This window comes from Sebastes umbrosus, chromosome 20 (assembly GCF_015220745.1).
Source record: "Sebastes umbrosus isolate fSebUmb1 chromosome 20, fSebUmb1.pri, whole genome shotgun sequence".
Taxonomy (NCBI): Eukaryota; Metazoa; Chordata; class Actinopteri; order Perciformes; family Sebastidae; genus Sebastes; species Sebastes umbrosus.
This window is the reverse complement of record NC_051288.1, coordinates 14,630,420-14,652,853: the sequence shown is the minus strand read 5'-3', so window position 1 is coordinate 14,652,853 and position 22,434 is coordinate 14,630,420. Positions and strand designations below refer to the sequence as shown.

The window sequence follows — 22,434 nt, the reverse complement described above, 5'->3', positions numbered from 1 at the left end:
ATGGACTTTTCTCTGGTAAATTATTCTAATGGTGTATATACTGTATCATCTCAAGACTGTTTCTCTTCTCTCCTCTCAACTTCTTTGATGTCGTCTAAAGGTAGGACCTTTAAAGTCTAGTATAGAAAGTGATATCCAATGAGACCGCTGTGCTCTTTGGCTTGGAATAAGTGACCGCTACATGAACACCAACACACTGTTCTTTCCTACTGTGGCCACATCTTGCACCGTATCTCCATGCTCCCCTCCCTTCCCAGACGGTTACTAATTGACTGTAGGGATTTTCATTAGGAGGGGTCTTAACTTCCTGCAGTTATAACCTTTACGGGCTGGCTGGAGTTCTGTAAGTTACTTCCTCTCCTGCTGTGGCCATTTTTCAGTGCTGAAAGACTTCAATTTTTCAGTTCACATGTCCCTACAATTTCAAAAGCTTGTAGAGACATGCTGGTTGAAAATCCAAACAGTTTTCTGATAAGGCAGGTATTGCAATTTCACAACATCAGACTCTTGAATGTTTTTTCAAACTGTTGCTGTTGATCTGTTGAGAACATAGCTGTGGTGAAATGTTGTGGTGGTGGTGCGCCAAAATTGGTGATTTTATTACAGATGCCAGGCCGTGTAACTACTCTGTTTATTATTTCTGCACAGCACTGTCTGAATAATCAAAATTCATTTTCTGTACCTTCTGGCACTCTCCTTCTCTCTCTAATCCCACGTTTCTCTCTCTCCTGCCTCTCTCCATTCTGCTGTATTGGCTCACATACGACCTCTCCATTTGTGTCACTCCTTCTCTCTGTCAATCACTCTCTCTGAGAGATACAGGGAGCTGTATAGACCAAACTGATTCTCTCTTTTCTGTGTAGTGTCGGCAAGTGTCTCAGTGTTTTTCTTCCTCTTTTCACAGCCCCTCTTCTCACCTTTTTTGCTTTACAGTCTTGTCGTAATTGTCAACTGACAGTCAAATGGGTTAGTATCTCTCAAACAGTCTGAACTTGAGTTTAGCACTGTTGAAGTACTAATACATAAAACATATGTGAAACAGAGCAGGGAGAGAAAAACGGACCAGCAATATATACAAGTGCTTTTGAGAAGAGAGGCTCAGGGGGGAATGCAAAGAAACATGCAGCAAGAGCAAAATATGTTTGTGTAGATTTGAGTGTTTGAGTTCAAATCAGAGAGAAATGGTGATGTTGACAGACGAGCAGAGTCTGTGTGCAAATATGCTGTGACAAGAAAAAATGCATCCAACATCACTTTCTGTGATAATCACATATCTGTGTGTCTGTAGACTGATAACCATCTTCCCCTCACAGTCACAACCAAGCACACCGTCACAGACGTGCGGTGAAATTATATCTAAAACTGTCATTTAAAAAGTCCAACGAATAACAAAAAGTCTGGCTTTTACATTTTTGTTGAATTCATCATATTGGATGAAGTAATGGACATTGAGGTCGACACCTTTATCCAACTGAATATAAATGAGAATTATTAACTGCGAGAACATATCATTTGAAAATCCTTCAGCTACAACGAGCAGCAATGACTTCTGAGTCCCATATTTTCATGTTTCCCATGATGCTGTCACTACGGTGGTGTGCACCAAACCAGGTGTGGGTGGAAACACATGACGCACCAATTAATTGGTGAAACGTAACATGCTGTAAATAGAAAAATTGGGAAAATTACAGTCATTTCATGATAAATATATGTGAGGGTGTTTTCTGATCTGATGCCTCTGTCTTCAGGACACCAGAGTTTGACGTTGACTATGTTTACATGCTTACTATAGCTCCACTATTATTCTGAATATAACAATATTCAGAATTTTATATGGACAAATTAAGCCTTATTCCGACTGTAGCATTTTTTTGGTTAAGACATGTGGGACATGCTGACATTATTCAGGTTTTAGGAGCATTGTTTGGACATATGCATCCAGCATATTCAGGATATGCCTCTCAATTGGGGGTTTTACCGCAGTTTGCGACCAAAGACCATAATGTAATCACTCGGTGCTCCTCACCGTCAATGTATTTTTTTTACAGAAAGTGTAGCTTAGTGTTACCTAAAAGATTTTTAATGTCATGGCTGAATATTTATCTGATTTCAACAATGCAGATGCAACGCCAGATTTCAGAATGAGACTTCTTCTGAGCAAGACTTGGTTAGACCACAGACTGTATATAAGAAGTGGGCGTTATCACCGTGACGTCACTCATTGGTTTGTGTCCTGCCGTATTGAACCCTCAAGTTTGGCATTTTGGCCGTCGCCTTCTTGTTTTTTTGCAACCAGAAGTGACACAAGAGGGTGGAGCTAAGTACAACCGAACACTGAATAAGACATTTTTAGACTGACAAAAGGTTAAAATGAACTTTCGTGAACTGAAAACACACCATGAAAGGGTTAAAGTTGTAACCATATGCATACCCTGCTTTATGGTCTATTTGACTCTAAATGGGACCATAATTTACTAAATGAACATCATGCTGAACATCATGATGTCTCGAAGAAGACTTGAAACTAGCGATTGAGACCTTAAATTCATGTTTACAATGTTTACTGAGGTAATAAATCAAGTGAGAAGTAGGCTCATTTTCTCATAAACTTCTATACAATCAGACTTCTTTTTGCAGCCAGAGCAGTCGCCCCCTGCTGGCTATTAGAAATAATGCATGTTTAAGGCACTTCCGCATTAATTGGCTTCACTTTTAACACCTGGAGGTTGCCCACTGTTTGTTACACACAGCCTCTTGCCTGTTTAAATTGTTGAAATTTAAGTAATTGAAAGGGCATAGCTGTAGGACGTACACCATGGGGGCGTTTTTTTTTTTTCATTTTTAGGAGTATTGAATGTCTGTATCATGTAACTGTGAATATTAGTGGAATATTAATTTTCGAGTCAAGTAGGAACAGTGAAAGCAAGGTCTCAGCCGTACAGCAGAGAGCAGAAAGGTTAAACATGTAAAGTACATGTGTGTTCTTACTATAATATTCCTTACTGAATAAGAATATTTATCCACAAAGCTAGTGGAGTATTTAGAGTGTCAGTCTGCCTGTCTGTGCATCTTCTTGTCCATCTGTGTCTCATCACTCTCTCTATTCTAGTCTTCACCTGCTTGTCTGCTTGTTTGCTTCAATCTACTTCAATATGTCAGCCTGTCAGCTCATCTGCCACTTTAAAGACGTTTCCGCCTGTATGTTGATCCGTCTGTTTGCGCATGTGTCATCAACTTCACTTGTTTTCTCTCCCATCAGACTTTTACTGTAGTTTCTCCCGTGTCCTCTCTTTTTACTTTCTCTATCTCAAACTCACACTCCACATCTCTGAACTTCTTCTCTCCACTATCCTCTCCAAACATCTTCCTCTATCTGTCCTGCTTTTTCCCTTTTCACCCCCTCACTCTCTCTCTCTTCCATACCTCGCCCCTCTCTCTCTCTCTCGCTGTCTCCCAGCTGCAAGCACTTTTATAAATAACAACGCCATGGTTGTTTGCCATTCGTTGTCACAGTCGTAACATTGCCAGGAGCACTCTATGTGCACTTGCCTGTTTGTGTGCATCAACAAAACAAGGTAACCTTCAACTGAATCGGTTAGACATATACCGAATTTATGGAGCCACACATCGGACGTGCTTGTTTTTGACATACATTGGGGGAGGACGCGTTTATCTCGTAGTTAAAGTGTTTAAGGGCCTCGGGGACTCCATTCATTTTGGCAGAGAAGACGTTTAATTTGATAGAAGATAGTTTACAGCGGATGAAACCGGCTGTTGACTTTATAAACAGACAGCAAGACGGGAAGGAAGTAACAAAAGGGGCAGAGATGAAAAGAGGATTAAAATATCTGAAACCAGGTCCAAAGGAGGATACTTGTCTGGAAAATTACACATACAATTGGAATCAATCAAAACACCACTAAAGTGCTAAGCAGCTTAGAACATCCAAAAAGAAAAAAAAATACACACTGCACATATCTGAGAGTACGATCAATTTAGATCACCGTTCCTAAAGCTGTAAATGATTTTCTGTCATAAACGCAACTCAAGGTTTCTTTTTGTTGTTGTTGTATTGCCCATTATCACATACTGTACAGTCTCTCAATGGACTTCACAGGCTCACAAGAATAACAGTTCCAGAACTGGCTACCTTACGATATATGGAGAGACATGGTACAATCCTCGGGAAGGGAAAATTCAATTTTTTTTTATTTTTCTCTAAATACTGAGAGACAGAAAGGGAGTAACAAAAAGGAGCAGAAGTGAGAAGAGGACTAAATATTTGAACTTAAGTCCAAAAAGAGAATACTTGTAACCAAAACAATACTTAAAGGAACAGTGTGTAACATTTCGGGGGATCTATAAGCAGAAATGGAATATACTATTCATATCAATGTTTTCTTTAGTGTATAATCACCTGAAACTAAGAATCATTGTTTTTTCATTAGCTTATACTGAGCCCTTCATATCTACATAGGGAGCGGGTCCTCTTCACGGAGTATGCATGTTGCTCTGCCATGTTAGCCCAGAACGGACAAACCAAACACTGACTCTAGAGAGAGACTTTTGTGTTTTTACGTTACCTGAATGTCACCTTAGTTCTCTGACATGCTTGTGAAACTGCGGTAACGTGAGCCACAGAGTGCAAAACTGTGGTACCGCCAGCTGCCGCCGTGTGACTTCTGTCTCCTAAAGTAGCGTTATTATGGTAAAGATGGCCTCTGAGTGACGACCACGGTTTTTCACTTGCAGGCTCACGTGACCACAGTCTTGGAAAGGGAGGAGTGAGCGGAGGAGTACTCAGTTGGTTGCAATCTGCAACCACACCGCTAGGTGCCGCAAAAGTACAAAGCAGCTCAAAGCCTGTAAAAGGAAATCCCCGGCTAATCTCTTAAAACACAACACAAAATGAACCACTGTCTGCCATGAATCTTTACATGTAATTAAAAATCAATACACTTTTTTTGAGAATGATACAGTATCACAAAACATAATATCGCTATATTCAAGTGTATTGATATTTTCTTACAACCCCTGTAGTGTGAAGTGCTTTGAGTGGTCGGATGGCTATAAAAACGCTATAAAATGCAAGTTCATTTAACAAGCCTATATCTTCTTATCAAAGCTGAATCCAAACTAATTCTCTTTGTTATTTCAGTTACCCTCATGGCAGACAAATGGGATTGTTGTCTTCCAAAGGTTTGTAGTTGTCCAGCTGGCCGATGGTGATAAAAAACTGTGACCTCCTGCCTGTGATTCTTGAACAGAGCGTGTACTGTATCAGTGCAGAGAACCTGATAGATGGGGGCCGATTTATCGAAATCTCTCGCCGTGGCGCAGCGTGCTTTATCTCTATCTTTTTGTAATGACGCAAGACAAAGCAACATATTGCCATCTTTGATCACACAATTTCTTGATTAAAAACAAAGCTTTGATGTTTAGAAGTGTTTTGGCTCTTAACTCGCTCACCACTCTCTAATTAGATTCATTAACAAAGTAACAGGCTACGAGGCATTTTGACAGCGTGGGGGGGAAACCGACGCCTGCAATCACAGATACACAATCGCACACACACACACGCTCACATGCATACACAAGCGAGGGAAGTGGTGGGAGGACTTTCAATGATCTTTGAAAAGGCAATATTTTCTTTCTGTTCACTTAACCTCATGCTGATAATTGCCACTGGGTGCTGATAACTATTCATGCGTATGCGATACCGACTGCATACTAATTCTGCAGGTGCACGGATGCTCCTACAGTGACAGAGAGAGAAAGGGGAGGGGGAAATCTCGCTCTTTGCACGGTTGCTACAATGATTTAACTAACTTCCTCCTTGGCTTGTTAACGGTTTTACTAGATGAGAAACCCACCGAGTGAAAATGCACAAACAGCATGTTACAGCGCCACAGCTCAAGTCCCAATACACTTTGAGTGTGAGTGTAAAAGTGCATCTGTATGTGTGTCTGTATCTCAACGTATTCAACTTTAATGCATACCGAACACACAAACATGAGGAAATGAATTTTTCATAACTCAAAAATGTTAATACAACCCTTCATGCATAACATTTTCTGTTCAGTATGCGATATAGATTTGTATATTATTAAATAAGACAATCAAAGTTAATTAAAAAATCGTCTGTGATTTGAAAGTAATGGCAAGGCAAGTTGGAAAACTGCGTTATGTACTGTATTGGGAATCTGCAATTTTGTGGACTTTTTCTCCGTGTACTGTCTGTATGTATATAAGGACAGTTTAGTTTTGGCTCCGTATACTGCAGCCCGTTGGAATTGAAATGAATCATTGACTATAGAAGGTTAAAGTGCTGACTTTGAGCTGTCGTCATTGGATGAACAGTGTAGGATATTGTCGACCTTTTTATACATACCCCTGAGGGTAAAAATAGGGTCTACGAGTCCTACACTGCTCACCCTATATGGATGTGAACAACCCCAAAAAAAACACACTAGAAGCTGAAAGTCAGCGTTTTAAAATCAGCTGTTTCATTTGAAATGCAGTTTGCTGGAGTCAGACTGAGCGAACACAGTCATAGTCACGTAATACACAGTTCTAAAATATATACTGATGCATTCAGATTTCACTATTATTACAAATTACAGTAAATCGATTGATTAGGGCACACTTGGCAAGCCCAAACTGTACTCCTGGTCTACTGTTAGTATCAGGGCTGTCAAAGTTAACGCGATAATAACGTGTTAACGCAAATTCGTTTAAGGCCACAAATTTCTTTGACGCAACGTGCGATTTTTAGGTTGTAGCAGGCTCAGTTTTAAAGCTATAGAGTGAAGATACTGGTTTCATATGAAACTAAAAAGCCTAAGGATTCCATTAGTACCAAGCTTGTGAAGGAGGCTGAATAATGCTCCAAACTTATGCGAGGAAAAACTGTCATGGTCATCTTCAAAGGGGTCCCTTGACCTCTGACCTCAAGATATGTGAATGTAAATGGGTTCTAGGGGTACCCACTTTATGATAATCCCATGCAGTTTGGGGCAAGTCATAGTGAAGTCAGCACACTGACACACTGACAGCTGTTGTTGCCTGTTGGGCTTGATTTTGCCATGTTATGATTTGAGCATATTTTTTATGCCAAATGCAGTACCTGTGAGGGTTTCTGGACAATATTTGTCATTTTTTTGTGTTGTTAATTGATTTCCAGTAATACATATATACATATATTTGCATAAAGTAAGCATATTAGCCCACTCCCATGTTAATAAGAGTATTAAATACTTGACAAATCTCCCTTTAAGGTACATTTTGAACAGATAAAAAATGTACGATTTGCGATTAATCACAATTAACTATGTACGATCGTGCAATTGATCGCGATTAAATGTTTTAATTGATTGACAGGTCTAGTTAGTATGTAAAAAAAGCTATGAGTTTGATTTGACAACCTCTCACAAGATTATTCGGTCGGTCTTGCCATCAGGAGTAAGGAAAGTTTCCCCTATGGGAACAGACGGTTCAGTGGGGCTTCCATCAACAAATGTTACTGAATGTCCAAGTTGTTTTGAAGTGTTACGGTTGAATGGCCACCCTCCTCTACTGAGGCCTGAACTGCATGTATAAGTTCACATCTCAGGGGTTCATGTTTTTCTCTCTGACAATGTCAGTTTGCTACTTTCTATCTCTGAGACACTGAGATAACACTGACGTGATTTTATTGTGCATATATTGTCATTAGGTTATCCCAAATCCACCCATCCATCCCTTATTCTTTTTAATCTATTCTCTTCTTTTGCTTATCGTGCTCAGGGTCGCATATCAAAAAAGTAAAAACTGAAGGCTGAATCTATTTAAATGCAGTCTGTTGAAGCAGATTAAACTACAAGTAATCATTTTATTACATTTTAAATGTAATTGTGTCAGCCTTCAGTCGTCTCCACTGTATGTGTAGTCTAAATAAATGTGTGAAAAAAGTGATTTTAAATATTGTTAAAATAAAATACACAAACCAACAGATAAATGTAAAATAATATGGTAAGTAGCTGCATGCATTTCTGTTTGTGTCTTTTTTCCATTATATTATTTATTTATTATTTATTTATTTCCATTAAGGGACGCCAAAGCCGGAGAATTTCAAAGTTTAAGCATGTGCAGATAACTCATTTTGGATTTAAAAAGACAATTGAAATTTGTATAATTTAATGTAGTGAGGAACAGCAAATGTACACTGTCTGCCTGTCTTTTAACATATCCTTTGTTTCCATTGTTCTTCTTCATTATAGGAATTATTATTTCTAATTCAGCCTTGCCCATGGTTGTACAAAATCACTAAGCAGCATTAGTAAGCTCCTAAAACCACAGTATAGCTTTTATTCAATAAAGCCGGGATAATTAAGTCAAAGCTGGTACACTGTACTCTGTGTGCACACAACATGAAATTAGAAGAACAAAAACCACTATCTCTCATACACACACGCACACACACACTATAATACAGGCACAAAAATGTAAAATATGAGCCACACATGCGCCCAGAGAGACGTGCAAAACACACATATTAAAGACAAATACCCACAGAAATGGACAACCACGGTGCACAAACATTAAAATGTATTGATTAAAGGGAATCTGCTGATTTTCAGCCAGCTTTGTATCACTACAATGCGGGTAGTATATGCAAATGAGCAACGTCCAACCTCCCTCCACGCTGCCATCACCCGCCGGCAAAAGTCCGTCGGATGACGCAAAACGCGTCATTTCGCCTCGACAGCAAATCAGCGGGGAGCTGCGGGCGCCGGCTACACGGAGGGAAGCCAAACATTGTTCATTTGCACATTCCACCCACATTGCAACGATACAAAGCCGGTCAAAAAAATTGACAAAGATTCCCTTTGACAAATACAATAAAATACAAATACACACAGATTGTAAAAAAGTGCACACTCACATAAACAGACAGGCGCGCACGCTCTTATAGCTAGAAGCTATGTTACATATTCATAAACGCAGTATTATATGGCTGGTTGACATATCTCTCTCTTGCCTCTAACCCTTTTCCTAAAAATAGAGAGGAGCTTTACTGTGCTCCGTGTGAAAGACAGACCTTGACATCTTGAAATTGTGTCTGTAAGAGTGGGGGAAATATGTCTGTATTGACACTGAAGTCGCAATTACTCCCAAACAAGCTCATTAGCTCAGAGCTCACGCTCCTCAGGTGTTTGAATAAAGAAAGCTGAGAGCAGCAGAAATGTAAATAGAGATACATTTTCCCTCTATGAGATCAGAGTCAAAGCCGGGAGATTCTTGCATGACGCGCGACAGATGGCAAGTCAGATGGCATGTCAGCTATGTGAAAGTGAGTTGCATCACAGTAAATGCCTAAACACACACTCTGCACATAAAACCGTGGAAGGCTTTGACGGGTGATGAAGTCAGACAAGGGGGGAGAGACGGGAAGAAATATAACACACAAAAAAAAGGAAACTAAATCTGCGAGAGGAGAATAAAAGAATGACACAAAACTAATGCTATTCCTCTGACAAACAAATACACAGAAACAAAAAAGCTCACTTTGTTTTTGAAACATATGGAAAAAACAATGTTTAAAAGCACCCTCTCCTGCAATTTTCATCTGAGTCTGATGTCTTTGATATTGCGTCTGACAGACGACATAACAAGCAAATGGAAGTAGGCCGATTCATTCCCTCCAACGTCATTGTTGGGGACAAATACAGAGAGGCTGATAAAAAAAAACAGGATGGCAAGAAGGAAATTAGAAGCTACTGTAATGTGGAAAAAAAACCATAAAGATAGAGAATGGCAGTAACAGGACAGAGAGGAATGAGCAGAAAAAGTAAAATGCTTATATATTTAATGAAAGATAAGACTGACAGATCAAGATATAGAACAGAGCTAATAGCTGTAGATTATAGGCCAATTTCACATCTGACCTCACGCACAACCGCCGTCTAACCCGCCAATCAGGGAGCAGAAAAACCTGAGGTGACCCCAAGACCTCATAAAAGCAGCGCCGACTGGGAGAGTTGTAATGATGACTTGAGAGTAAGAGTGTGTATGTGTCCGCACAGGAGGTAAGAGTATCATTTATTAATGCTGGTTGAGAGTGTGAGTGTGAGAACACAGGGTTTATTGGTATTTCAAAACACACACTGAATGAAAGTGTGTGTTGTCTTTTATAAAAATATGATATAAATCCTTCACTTTTATTGTTGTTTTACAGCTACAACTTTTTTGTTGCTTTGTTTTGGATTTAAAAAAAAACAATATTAGACACTATTTCTTTATGAGCATTTTTAGCATCAGGCATTTAATGTATTCTTGTAAACAGCTCTCTATATGCTTTCACACTGCCGGGGGCACGGTTGGCTATTTTTTTGTGAAATTCAAACACACAAAAAAGGAACTGAAAGGAAATTACATGCCCACAAACCACTGATCTTTGCTTTAATCCATCAGAGAAAAAGTTAATAATAACAGATTCTGTTCTTTGCATGTTAAACCTTCTTCTCCATACATTAATTAAATCTATATTAATGCCATTCATTACTTTGCGAGATGAAAAACAAATCCTCTGTCTTAGTCGGAGGAGAAACTGGGTTCAATCCAAGATTTCAGATGCATTTTTGTTTTCTTCTGTTAAGTGTGTTAAATTGAGACGAATGTTCCTCTTTCCTTAGGATTACTTCAACTAAACTCTTGCAACAACTAAATGGCTGCATTCCCACATTTAGATGGTGAGTATAAACTTTGACGGAGCGTCTTATTATTGTTTTATTGGTAATTTACAGCTTCTACAGACGTTCAGGCAGCCAGACTTCTTGCTTTGGTCACTGAAGCTATTTCAAAACCTTTGCATTTAGTAGGTTTCATCAACAACAAGACGAACAACAAGTCGAGTATCTACACACTTTTTTAAAAAGGGAAAACACTCTATATCTATGATGCTCTAACAGAAAGCAGAAATATGCTTGCTCCTCAGTATATTAAACAAAGCTGTAACTAAGCTTCATGGCAAGATCTCTTCCTTCCATGTGAAATTGGCCACATGTAACCGCTAACATTGGTGCATGAACAGCAAATATACATGCAGATGTTGTAAATCTAAATGAGATCAGTCATGTTCTAAAGCATGTTTAAATTACGATAAAATGTGAATTTGGCAATTAAACTATGAATTATGTGAACAATGAGCATCTCTCTCCCTAACAGAGTTGGCAATAACTCTGTATTAAAGTCATAATTATTAAGGTTTTTATCATATAAAACCCAATTTCTATACTACTTATGGCTGCCAATTATTTTCCTATAGGTATTAAACTTATTTTCATTATTAGCTGCCACTCTATATTAGTTTGCATTGTCAGTGGAGGAGTCTGCCATTCCTGCACTGGATTCAAATGACATGCACATGCACTCACAGTGAAAGACACAATGCACATACTGGAAAAAATGCACATGTGCAAATTGTATGCAATTTCTATGCATGTGTATATGTCATGTACTGATGTAGTCTGTAAGAGCGGAACTGTCGGTCCGGGCATTTTGAAGCGTAAACGAATTTGTATAGCTAAGCAATGTAAAGAAGTGTATGAAGAAGACATTGAATGTTTAGATACACAAGTTGCTGGTATTCATCTTTTGTATTTCTGACAGAGTAGCTGCTCAAACTGCATTCCCTGCGGCCAGGGATCGATAAATGTGGTATTTCAAACAGGCCTCTGGTATTGAATTACTATGATGGTCTTAATGTTATCACCAGTAACAGCTGGTTTTGCCACATCAATCAGAACTGAAATTCTAAAGCTATTTTCACACTACGAGTGACAAAAGCAAGAAGCGTGGCCGGCTACATTGTCGCCGAGTCGCCGTTGAAGTGTTGCTTAAGCGCTCGTTGACGTAGTTATGTCATTAAATAGCACTGGGACTGGCTAACAGCATTTTTTTTAGAAGGAACGAAACAAGGTACAGTATATGATTGGTTGACACTTCATCGCATCATTAGAGCGCTGAAACGAGTTGAGACCAGCTCAACTTTGATTTGTAGCGCATCACACCCGTCGCGCAACAACAAAGTGTCAGCCGTTAATTTTTTGCTTCACGTCACTGGCTTCCATTGAAAATGACTTGTAGCCTGTTACTGTGCAGAGTGAGCGCAGCATAAGGATTACAGTTTCAAACTAGAACTACAACCTTGCGGTTGTATGCCTTCGCCAACCAGTCAAGTTGCAGTTTACATCCATGTCTGGCCCAAATGTCATCATTTCATCCTGTCACGTGACGCGACCTTGACCTTTGACCCCCAAACTCTAATCCTTTCATCCTTGAGTCCAAGTGGACATATGTGCCAAATTTGAAGAAATTCCCTCCAGGTGTTCATGAGAAAGGGACGAACAGACGTACACACCGGGCGGATGGACAACCCGAAAGCAAAAAATAGCAAGTACTGTGTGTGTGTGTGTGTGTGTGTGTGTGCGTACCTGTATTCTTCCTGAGCGAACACGGGAATGACAGATGGCTGAAGGACTGTGATCTCCACTAGAGTTGTGTTCTCCTTTACTGGCACACCATCATCATAGGCCACCACCACCAGCTGTCAATCAAACACACAAACAAACACACACATAGATAGATAAAGACAGAGTCTCAACATACAGTATATACCCACATGTTTGCTTGCAATATGGCAGTCTATAGTGCTGCCACTATTGCTCTCGGTTTACACTCGCTGACTTTGCAAAAATATCAGTTCACACCATTTTACAGTCTCCTGACAGCGCAGACAGCCAAATAAATTGATGCAGCTAATGCATGACAGGCTCATAATAAACACAAATAAATGTCTACATTTCTGTTGCCCGCATTCTAAAAGCACATTATTTGCATGGGAATTGGAGAACAGGAGGAGTGTGGATCCCACCGGTGTGCTTATTTTTTCCTACTTAGCCTCTCGTCTTCATTTAATTGGGGGGTAACCACTGTTAACCGGACCCAAAGGATTCCTAATGAGGGCTAAACTTAAATATCAAGACAGTGAAATATTGTCTTTCCTCCATCTTATTTAGCCTGGAAATTGTTACTGATATTGCATTGCCCTTCATTATATTCATACACTAACTCACGCTCTACTAAATGCACAGGTAACTCTTTAACTGCTGGAAACTTTGCTGGAACATGTGGTAGTTAAAGGGTTAAATGACTTTTTTTCAACTGCACTGAAGATTTGAATGGGTTGCCTTTTAGTTACAAACCTGTTTCTAGCCTTGCACACTGGGTTACTGCATGCCGAGCCACTCCAAAAATGTTTTATGAAAACATCTAAAGCTGTGGCGCCATTATAATGTGATTCAAAACGGACATTTGCTAAATATCAATGTGATTGTCTAACTGTGTGTCCTTGTAAAATATGATACCTTAGACCGTTTATCTCAGTCGTAATCCCAAAATTGTACACAGAGTTGGACTGATTCATTTTGTTTGAGTTATTGGGAGCAAACGAGGTAGAATTAGTCCCCAGAGTGACATCTTCAGAGGACGCTGAATCCTTGTTGTGTTAATTAAAGCCCAATGAAAAGATGAAATTAGAATAGCCCAAAGCCCCATTGAGGAGCGCAGCTGGGAAAAGGCAATTTTGAAACTAATAAGCTACTGCGGCATAGTTTGTACAGTGGATGGGGATTTATACGAGTGCTCTGTACAAAGACACCTTTATGCTTTACAAATGATACAAGTAAGCAGGTACAATCTGAGAGTGATGATTAAATTAATTTTTAATGACTCAGTTCACGTGATGCCGTCCCAATCCTCCACCCACTAAATACAAAAAGAAAAAAAAAACTAAGGCAAAACAGATAAATCTTCTCTAGTAATGATGTCTCCAGTGGACTAGAGTCCCGGTGCCAGTGTTTACAGTTTGAATAGATCAATTGGATTGATTGGGAATTGCATTAAGTGATGCTGCATACTGTATTTACATTGCAGACTCAGTGCAGCATGGTTATACTGTATTTAATACATTGAATGCATTACGGTTTGATGGAAGTTAATATCTTTGTAGTAGGAGAATCTTTTATTGCCGTTTCACTCCATTGCACATGTGCATGTTTTATAACGTCTGTAATTCAAGTGTAAAATAAAAAATAACATTTTGTTGTGTTTCTGGTGCAATAAGCATCCAGTAAAGTACATAAATGCAACTGAGGGGTTACCGACCTTTTCTGTGTCTTTAATATAAAGCGATGTCTACTTACGTCACAGGGTGCATGTTAGGGTTGCACCATATATTGTTTCAGCATTGACATTGCGACGTCGGCAAATTTACCCCAAACTCGTCATGCTACAACTTTTTTGCTGCTTGATACAAAATAAAACTCCCATGGTTCTCATTTCCCATGACTTATGCAGTGTTTCCCATTAATAACTACAGTCTAGGGAGGCCCCGCCACAGTTTTATAATGAACCTTATATATTTTTACACTTCTCAACGGGAGGGGAGAAAGTCTGCTTGGGGGGATTCAACTCGGCAGGTCAGAGACGGCCACTCTCGGTGTGGGAGGATTCTCTCCCTGGGGCTTTCTGGACCTCACTGGGTGCATTTCCTCCATCTGTGCCGCAACCTGCTCTAGTAGGTCAGTTTGTAAAGGCGTGGAGGTGAAGGTGGCTCGCGGCTCCAGCCCTGAGGTCTACAGAACCACTCACTCTCGCTTCCCGGGGCCGTGGACTAAATGCTCCCCTGCAGGGAGGGACGAGCCCCTCCGCCGCGACTGTCAACCGGGGCAGACAGTGCGTCAGAGGTCTGCGGCGATGTCGACAACCCACTCCACTCGTCTTGAAATATGGACCCCGTCTAGTTAACCATTCTTTGTTGGTGTGCTTTTTTTGCTGTGACATCACCATTCATATCTATACAACCAATGTGTTTATGATTAAATTGTTTACTAGAGCACACAATTGTTTATCTAGCCTCTTAATTTTGCTTTTTAAATTGCATTTAACTATAAAATGTAGCCTATAAAATTTAAGGTGAATATTCCAATATTTGTTAGTATCACATTATTTAATATATATATCATATTATAACCACTGGCGCACTTTACACTTACTTTACACTATACATCCTATATGCACATATGTACATATTACATTTATTTATTCCACATACTACATTTATTTATTGACGGACTGCACACACTATGTTCACCCATTCACTCTGTATCTTTTATATCTCTATTATTGTTTTTATAATTTTTGTATACCTTTACCTCTCCTGTGTTTCACTCTATTTGCTGATGTTGCTGCTTTGACACCTGAATTTCCCTCCAGGAATTAATAAAGGTTGATCTTATCTTATCTTATTATATCTCGCAGAAAGAAAGTAATGTTGTAATGTCAGTTTTTTTCCTTTATCATACAGCTCTAGCGCATGTCTACCAGTTGTCAGCAGTTCAATGAAAGAGTGATTTTCCCCCCTCAGACTGTATAATTTGGCTAAGAAAGCAAAGATTAGAAAAGTCACCAAAATTCTTACAAGCCCTTAGATTCATCCTGTGAGCCCTTGTGGGTGTCCTGACCGCTGGCTCACTATATAGTGTACATTATGGGTTACTGGTGAGCTGTAAGTTTAACTGTGTGTGTGTGTGTGTGTGTGTGTGTGTGTGCATACTTACACTGAACTTGAGGTTGGGCTCCTCGTTGAGGTTCACTCTGGTTACGACATGCCCCGTCTGTTCCTCTACATCAAATATACTGGCGGAGTAAGGATACGCCTCCTGGTTCACTTTATAGCGCACTAGACCTGCCGGGGTACCCTGTGAAGAGAACAAGTACACTTAGGATGACAGATTTAGATGAATGTGGCATTAGGATGAAATATAGTGTTCACGCTTCCTGGAAAGCTGCCACTCTTACAGACGTTTTGCAATGCAGCAAATTAAAAGCACAGTGTGGTAATGCCTGGTGTAATAACTGTTGCAGTGTTTAATATCCAAAGCAATTAGTTTGGGCCTGAATGTCAACGAGTACACGTGAAACAGTTAAGGCGCGCATCACCATTTGGGATATATGAGGTCTAAGTTTAGGCACTCTAATGATCATGAATTGACCTCTCAAGTGTTGCTGATAATGAGTGGTTGATTAATTTGACTCAAAATGTCAGGAAATACATAGAATTACATTATTTTATATAATACAGTATTAGTATATCAACAGCTAACAGTTCCCTGGAGTTGTATATCATCTAACATTTTAACAGTGTATTTGAGGACAACATGGACTGGCCACTTTCTGCCATTAAAATTGTACTGTTTGCTTAAATTTCCATATCTGTATTTTGATTCTCCCTTTTTTTCTCCACATATTTATCTTGATTAAAGGGATAGTTTGGATGTTTTGAAGTGGGGTTGTATGAGTTACTTCTCCATAGTCAGTGCATTACCTACAGTAGATGACGGTCGGCACGCCCCCAGTTTGGAGAAACAGACAGGAGTTACCGCACGGAGGCAAATCAATGTACTAGTGTGGACGGGGCCGGCAGCAAAACATATTTTAGCCGCCTAAAAGAAAGGCCCAACTTTAAAATGTAATATCAGTTTAAGTGTACGCTATATTTTGAATATTTCCACCGGTTTACCTCGCCGTCAGACAGCCCTTTCTGACAGGAAACTGAAGCCGACATCTATGATCTCGTCAAAACCACCAGACTCCATATCAAATTAACCAAACAGTTGCAACAACTCCACGTTGTCAGTAAATAGAAAGGTATCCAAGGTAAATAGAAAGGCTTCTAAAAGGTCACATTTCCTTTAAAAAGACGTTTACTGCAACACCACTAAAAGATTCAGTGTTGCAGTGTCAGTATATTACAACAATCTCAAGAAACTGCATTCAAAACAAAGTCCAAACACAATATATATATTTGTTTTATCTTTATAATTTACAAGGTAAAACGCCAGGATTGTTCTGTTTAGCTGTCATTCCTTCTGATATGAGCTATATTTTGTAGAAGCACTGCAGCTGTGAGCAGCAGGCGTCTGCTCCAATGAAAGCTTTCATTAAAAAACAACTCATTGTGAGTCAGCAAAGCTTCCCTGTGGCAAATTCTTATCAAGATTTGTACTTTAGAGGTAAATTGTGGGTCTGAAGGGTATAGGTGACATTGACATCCGAATATTACATACATATATCCAAGGCTGTTAAGGTGCTATTTAGTACCTTGTTTGAGCGCTGGGAGCCTTTAAAGCACACAGCCTTGACAGTAGAATGCTACTTTTTGACCCAAGAGAGTCCACCTTTATGCTTAGACCTCAAGTCTGAATCAATTCAGCTGATGTAGGAAGACAGCGAGCACATTAGTCAAAGGATCATGGGGCTTTTAAAGAGGATATGGGGTAACATTACCTGTGTAGAAGATTTGATACGGAGATGGGGGAGTGAAAAATAAGGTCCTGGCTTCTTGAGAAGTAATGCAAAATAAAGATACTTCTTCTGTCTTGTCTTTTTTTTTATATATAAATATGTATGTGGTGATTTACTGCACTGTAAAATTGCAAATTACCAGCTGGTTGTTTCCTGTTTGCGATAAAGATGAGAGCTATTTTTCACACAGCCACTGCATTTAAGATCTGCATCTAAACAAGAGCCTGAGTGACTCAGCAAATCCAACACAAGCTATATTCACACAGCACTTAGACCCCGCTATGAGCACTTTACAACCTTTTAAACCCGGAGTTAACTGCACCAGACTATCTAATGGCTCACAATGGAACTGTAAACTGAGCTAACCCTCATTTTACAGCAAGCAGATTAAACCGGCCTATATTACAAAGATGTTTGGAGCTAAAAGCCCAACTGGGGTATCGCTAAGTGCTACACTGGGGTTAAAAAAACGGCTCCACTGGAGAAAGAAGTGCAAACACATTCAAAACACTCACACACTGGAGACAAGCATCATTATCTTGCATCATTCCCGTACACAATTTGAGGAACAGACTGTGAAAAACAGTTTGATTGAATAGCAGCAGCTGGAAATGCTCACCGCGGGGTCAGAGTCATTGGCCATCACTGTGGTTACGATGGTTCCCTTGACGGCGTTAGGGGCAACCAGGCCTCGGTACACTGACTGGCTGAATACCGGAGAAAAGTCATTCATGTCCTGGAGAGAAATAAACACACACACACAGTATGGCATTAGGATTGTAAACATACAGTACACCAAGCTGTTTTTGTTTTCTAGTAAGTGCTTGAATGAAAGTTAACACATTTTTAATACTAATGATGATGTGCAAACTGACTTTGTAGGCATTTTGCTTTCACACCCATTGTTAAATTTAACTTAATTCTCATTTTCACTTTCTCTCTGCAGTCCCCCAAAATGATTCACTAAAGCAGATTCACTTTTCATAGGTTCAGGAACATCTGGCCCCCAAGAGGAAGTAGAAGCAACAGCTGTTTAGAGTAACAACATCTAATCCAGGTAACATAACCCTTGAGCCCATAACCTAATGCAAATGTTAAAGGGATAGTTCAGGTGTTTTGAAGTGGGGTTATATGAGGTACTTCTCCATAGTCAGTGTATTACCTACAGTAGATGACGGTCGGCATGCCCCAAGTTTGGAGAAGCAGACAAAAGTTACCGCTCAGACAGAAGCAAAGCAATGTACTGCTGTGGACGGGGCTGGAAGCAAAATGTACTTTAGCCACCTAAAAGAAAGGGCCACCGATAAAAAAATCAATATCAGCTTAAGTGTACGCTATATTTAGAATATGTTCACCGCTTTACCTTGTCGTCAGACAGCCCTGAAGCCGTTTTATCCATCTATGCTCTCGCCAAAGCCACCAGACTCTATTGAAAAAAACTGTAATTTTACTTACCAAAATCCCCACAATACCACAAATAAAGTAAGTGATCGAAGCAGCGGTAGACCAGTAATTCCTGTGTTCTGCGAGGCAAAATAGAGTCTGGTTGCTTTGGCGAGAGCATAGATAATGGCTTCAGTTCCCCATTGGAAACATAGACTGTATAGCTGTCTCACGACAAGGTAAAGCGGCGAAAATATTCTACACTTAAACTGATATCGATGTTTTTATGAGAGCCTCTTTTGGGTGTCTAAAAATATGTTTTGCTGCCGGCCCCATCCACAGCAGGACATTGCTTTGGTTCCATTTGGTAACTGCTGCCTGTTTCTCCAAACTGGAGATGTGCCGACCGTCATCTATTGTAGGTAATACACTGACTATGGATAAGTACCTCATACAAGCCCACTTCAAAACACCCAAACTATCCCTTTCACATATGAGTCCTTTTAAAGTTTTGTTCTATTTTGGCTTGGATTTTTTTTTAAATATGCACTTATCTGTGAGTAGAAGAAAACCCGTGGGTCTTTTTTGTTGTCGTTTTCTTTTTTTTTTTAAATCACAGCAGGTGTCAGCTGTGCTAGAAAGCAGCAGCGAGTTTTGAAAGTGAGGACACCGCAGAAGGATAGTGTTTTTGATTTTCCCTCAGGCATTGTACAGTATGGTATGATGGATTTAAAAAACTTGTTCCACAGTTGTCAAATTGAGACACACAAGAAAAACAACAAGTAAACAAAGATAGTGTGAAAGGGACAGACATTGTGCAGCTATATTCGTTATTGCCGTAACTCTAAAGTTTTGGATAGCAGAGCTTTCGAACAAGAGATGAATGTACCATAGCTTTTGCACAAATGTAAATGCAAAAAAGTTAATGTGGTAATGTATGCAAAAACACCCGTGTTGCTCCTGAATGTCAGTATAAACACCCACCCACTCACACTCACCATGATTCTGACAGTAACAGAGGCTAGTCCAGGAGGCATGGTTCCCTCTGTGTCCCTGGCCTCTACTGTGAATGTGTATGCGGGTACGGATCCATTGAGAGCCTCGTAGTCCAGCACTTTAAGAACCGACAGCTCTCCTGTCACCGGATCAATGTGGAATAGCCGAGCGATCCCCCGGTCCGAGCCTTCAGTTCTGATTTGATATGTGAGGTTGGAGCCGAGGTCAGTGTCTATCGCCTGCAGAGAAACAGAGAGTCAGGGAACGGGAAAGAAAGTAATACCATCACCTTGTGAATTTATGGCAAGTTGAATTTTTTATATTAGCCAGAAGGGCGAGCATCCAAATGTGTTGGAGACAGGAACAGACTGTCGTGTTTTCATTAGGTCTGCGTTGGGGTGGTATGTCTGAAACGCCTGTGGTAGTGACTTTTACAGTCCATCTGGTGGCCCGTATCTTACTTTTCCTTCTGTAAGTATTTTACTGTGCAGCTAGAGGGAAAAGTTGTTGTTTTTTCTTATTTTTTTACATTCCTCTACAACGCAGTGAGTCTTCAAGTGTCGAATTTAAATTCTGACTTTAAATAATAACTCATGTGTGATTATGATGAGTCTTACTGACTGCACTCAGTAACAGAATTAGGGCTGCAACTACAGATTATTTTCATTGTTGATTAATCTGTCGATTATTTTCTCGATTAATCGATTAGCTGTTTGGTCTATGAAAATTGTGAAAAATGTCAATCAGTGTTTCCCAAAGCCCAAGATGATGTCCTCAAATGTCTTGTTTTGTCTACAAGTCAAAGATATTCCGATTAATTGATTATCAAAATAGTTGGCGATTAATTTAATAGTTGACAACTGATTGATTAATCGTTGCAGCTCTAACTTAAAGGGGTGAGGATCCCCTTGAATTTTTTTTTTTTTTTTTAAATTTGGCCAACATTCGTAGTGAGTAGGACATTTTTCAGCTGGAAAATAAACTTGATAGTACTCAGTGGTGGTTTTGTTAAAAACATTTTTGGCATCTCTGCACTACATTTTTTTCTTGATGGCTGATAGAGACATCAAGCCAAAACCAGCCACTATATCGGCCTGAAAGATTTATTGGTTGCAAAAAAAAATACCATAGACTGTATATATATAGATGGACGACGTTTCTCCACTTCCTCCCACTGTACAACATTGAAGACAAACTATCCCAGATATGGGAGCTGTCATCTTGAGATTTCTACGTCATTTGGAGCCAGAGTCTAGGAAGCAGTGATCGGGGGGCTGGAGTCCTGGTATTGAGGTCCCAATCATAAGCCGAGCACGGCCACAAGCTTATTAGTGTGAGCCACATAGCTGCTGCGTTAGCTCTCGATACAATTCCCGAGCCTCCGGTTGCTCGACTAATTTACTCAGAGCAGCTATCAATCATGACGTCTCACTTCCTTTGTATAGCATCAAATAACTAATTAAAACCAAACTTATCAGAAAAATAAACACCTGCACATAAATCGGCATGATAAGAACTACCTAAAATGACAGAAACCATCTTTGGGAAAAACTTAACGTGCACTTTGTCTTTTTAGTTTAGCCCATGTCCCATCCCCTAACATGGAGTGGGCAGGATTTATAACCTATACTGCAGCCAGCCACCAGGTGTCGATCAAGATGTTTCGGCTTCAGTTTTTGGGGAGCTGTCATGTCGTGCATCTTTATATACAGTCTATGATTTACACACTGGAACCTCGCAATTTAAAATATATTGCATCAATAATTTTTACAGAAACTACTCAACTTCTGAAATGATTACAAAATAAGCTACTACATCAGTTGCAAACGGACCGACCTATCAATGCACTCACTCACCTTTAACTGTAATATGACTGTATTTTTGGGGCTGTTCTCTGGTAGGCTGACGTTGTAACTCTGCTGGGTGAATATCGGGCTGTTGTCGTCTACATCCAGAACGGTGACGGACAGCGTTAATCTGGATCGCCGGGGGTCCACCGCACCATCCCAGGCTTCGACGATCAGAAAGTAGTGACCTTTCACCTTGAAGACGGCAGAGAATCACGGTCAAACATAAACACTACAGCTACAAAAAACATATCCATACTGTCATCTTTGCTACCGTTTCCTGCTTTCCTCTGTTGTACAAACATATCTGTCACTTCTGCTGACCTCTCTGTCCAGCGGCATCGTAGTTCTGATGGCTCCGGTGGCATTGATGGAAAACAGCTTCTGGTGGTTGACGAGGCGATAATGAACCTGACCGTTTGCCCCCAGATCTGGATCTGTAGCCTGAATACAGACACACAGAAAATGACACACGCAATAAGAAAGGAGGATTAAAAGGTTTAAATCATCCGTTTTGAAATGCCTGCAAATCGTCAGACTGCCTTTGAAGCGAATCAGTCTTGTTAATTAAAAGCGAACTTCCGCTGAAATCAAGCTAAATGTGCGCGTGTGAATGAAGCGTGCGTATGTCTGTGAATGTATACGAGCGCTAAAACACTTAACCTCTTTCAATCTTGTTAACATTTACAAAGCTTTTCCTCTGGAACAAAGAGAAATATATTTGCAAGTGGGTTAGTGAATGGTTGTGTGAGAGAGGGAGAGAAATGACTCAGAGGGGAATTATCAATGTAATTTCCCGCCT

At 40.0% G+C, this 22,434-nt stretch overlaps 1 protein-coding gene across 9 annotated transcripts in view; it reads right to left on the bottom strand.

Moving 5' to 3' along the window:
* Window positions 1–22,434, bottom strand: part of LOC119479369 (protocadherin-15-like) — a 331,261-nt gene that overhangs the window by 60,251 nt on the left and 248,576 nt on the right. For all 9 annotated transcript variants that reach the window (XM_037754884.1, XM_037754889.1, XM_037754892.1 and 6 more), the window contains 6 exons: window positions 21,957–22,076; window positions 21,642–21,827; window positions 19,788–20,024; window positions 18,026–18,142; window positions 15,660–15,800; window positions 12,474–12,586 (listed from right to left, as the gene is read on the bottom strand). In XM_037754884.1, the coding sequence (XP_037610812.1) occupies window positions 12,474–12,586; window positions 15,660–15,800; window positions 18,026–18,142; window positions 19,788–20,024; window positions 21,642–21,827; window positions 21,957–22,076 (914 nt within the window). The remainder of the gene's footprint in view (window positions 1–12,473; window positions 12,587–15,659; window positions 15,801–18,025; window positions 18,143–19,787; window positions 20,025–21,641; window positions 21,828–21,956; window positions 22,077–22,434) is intronic.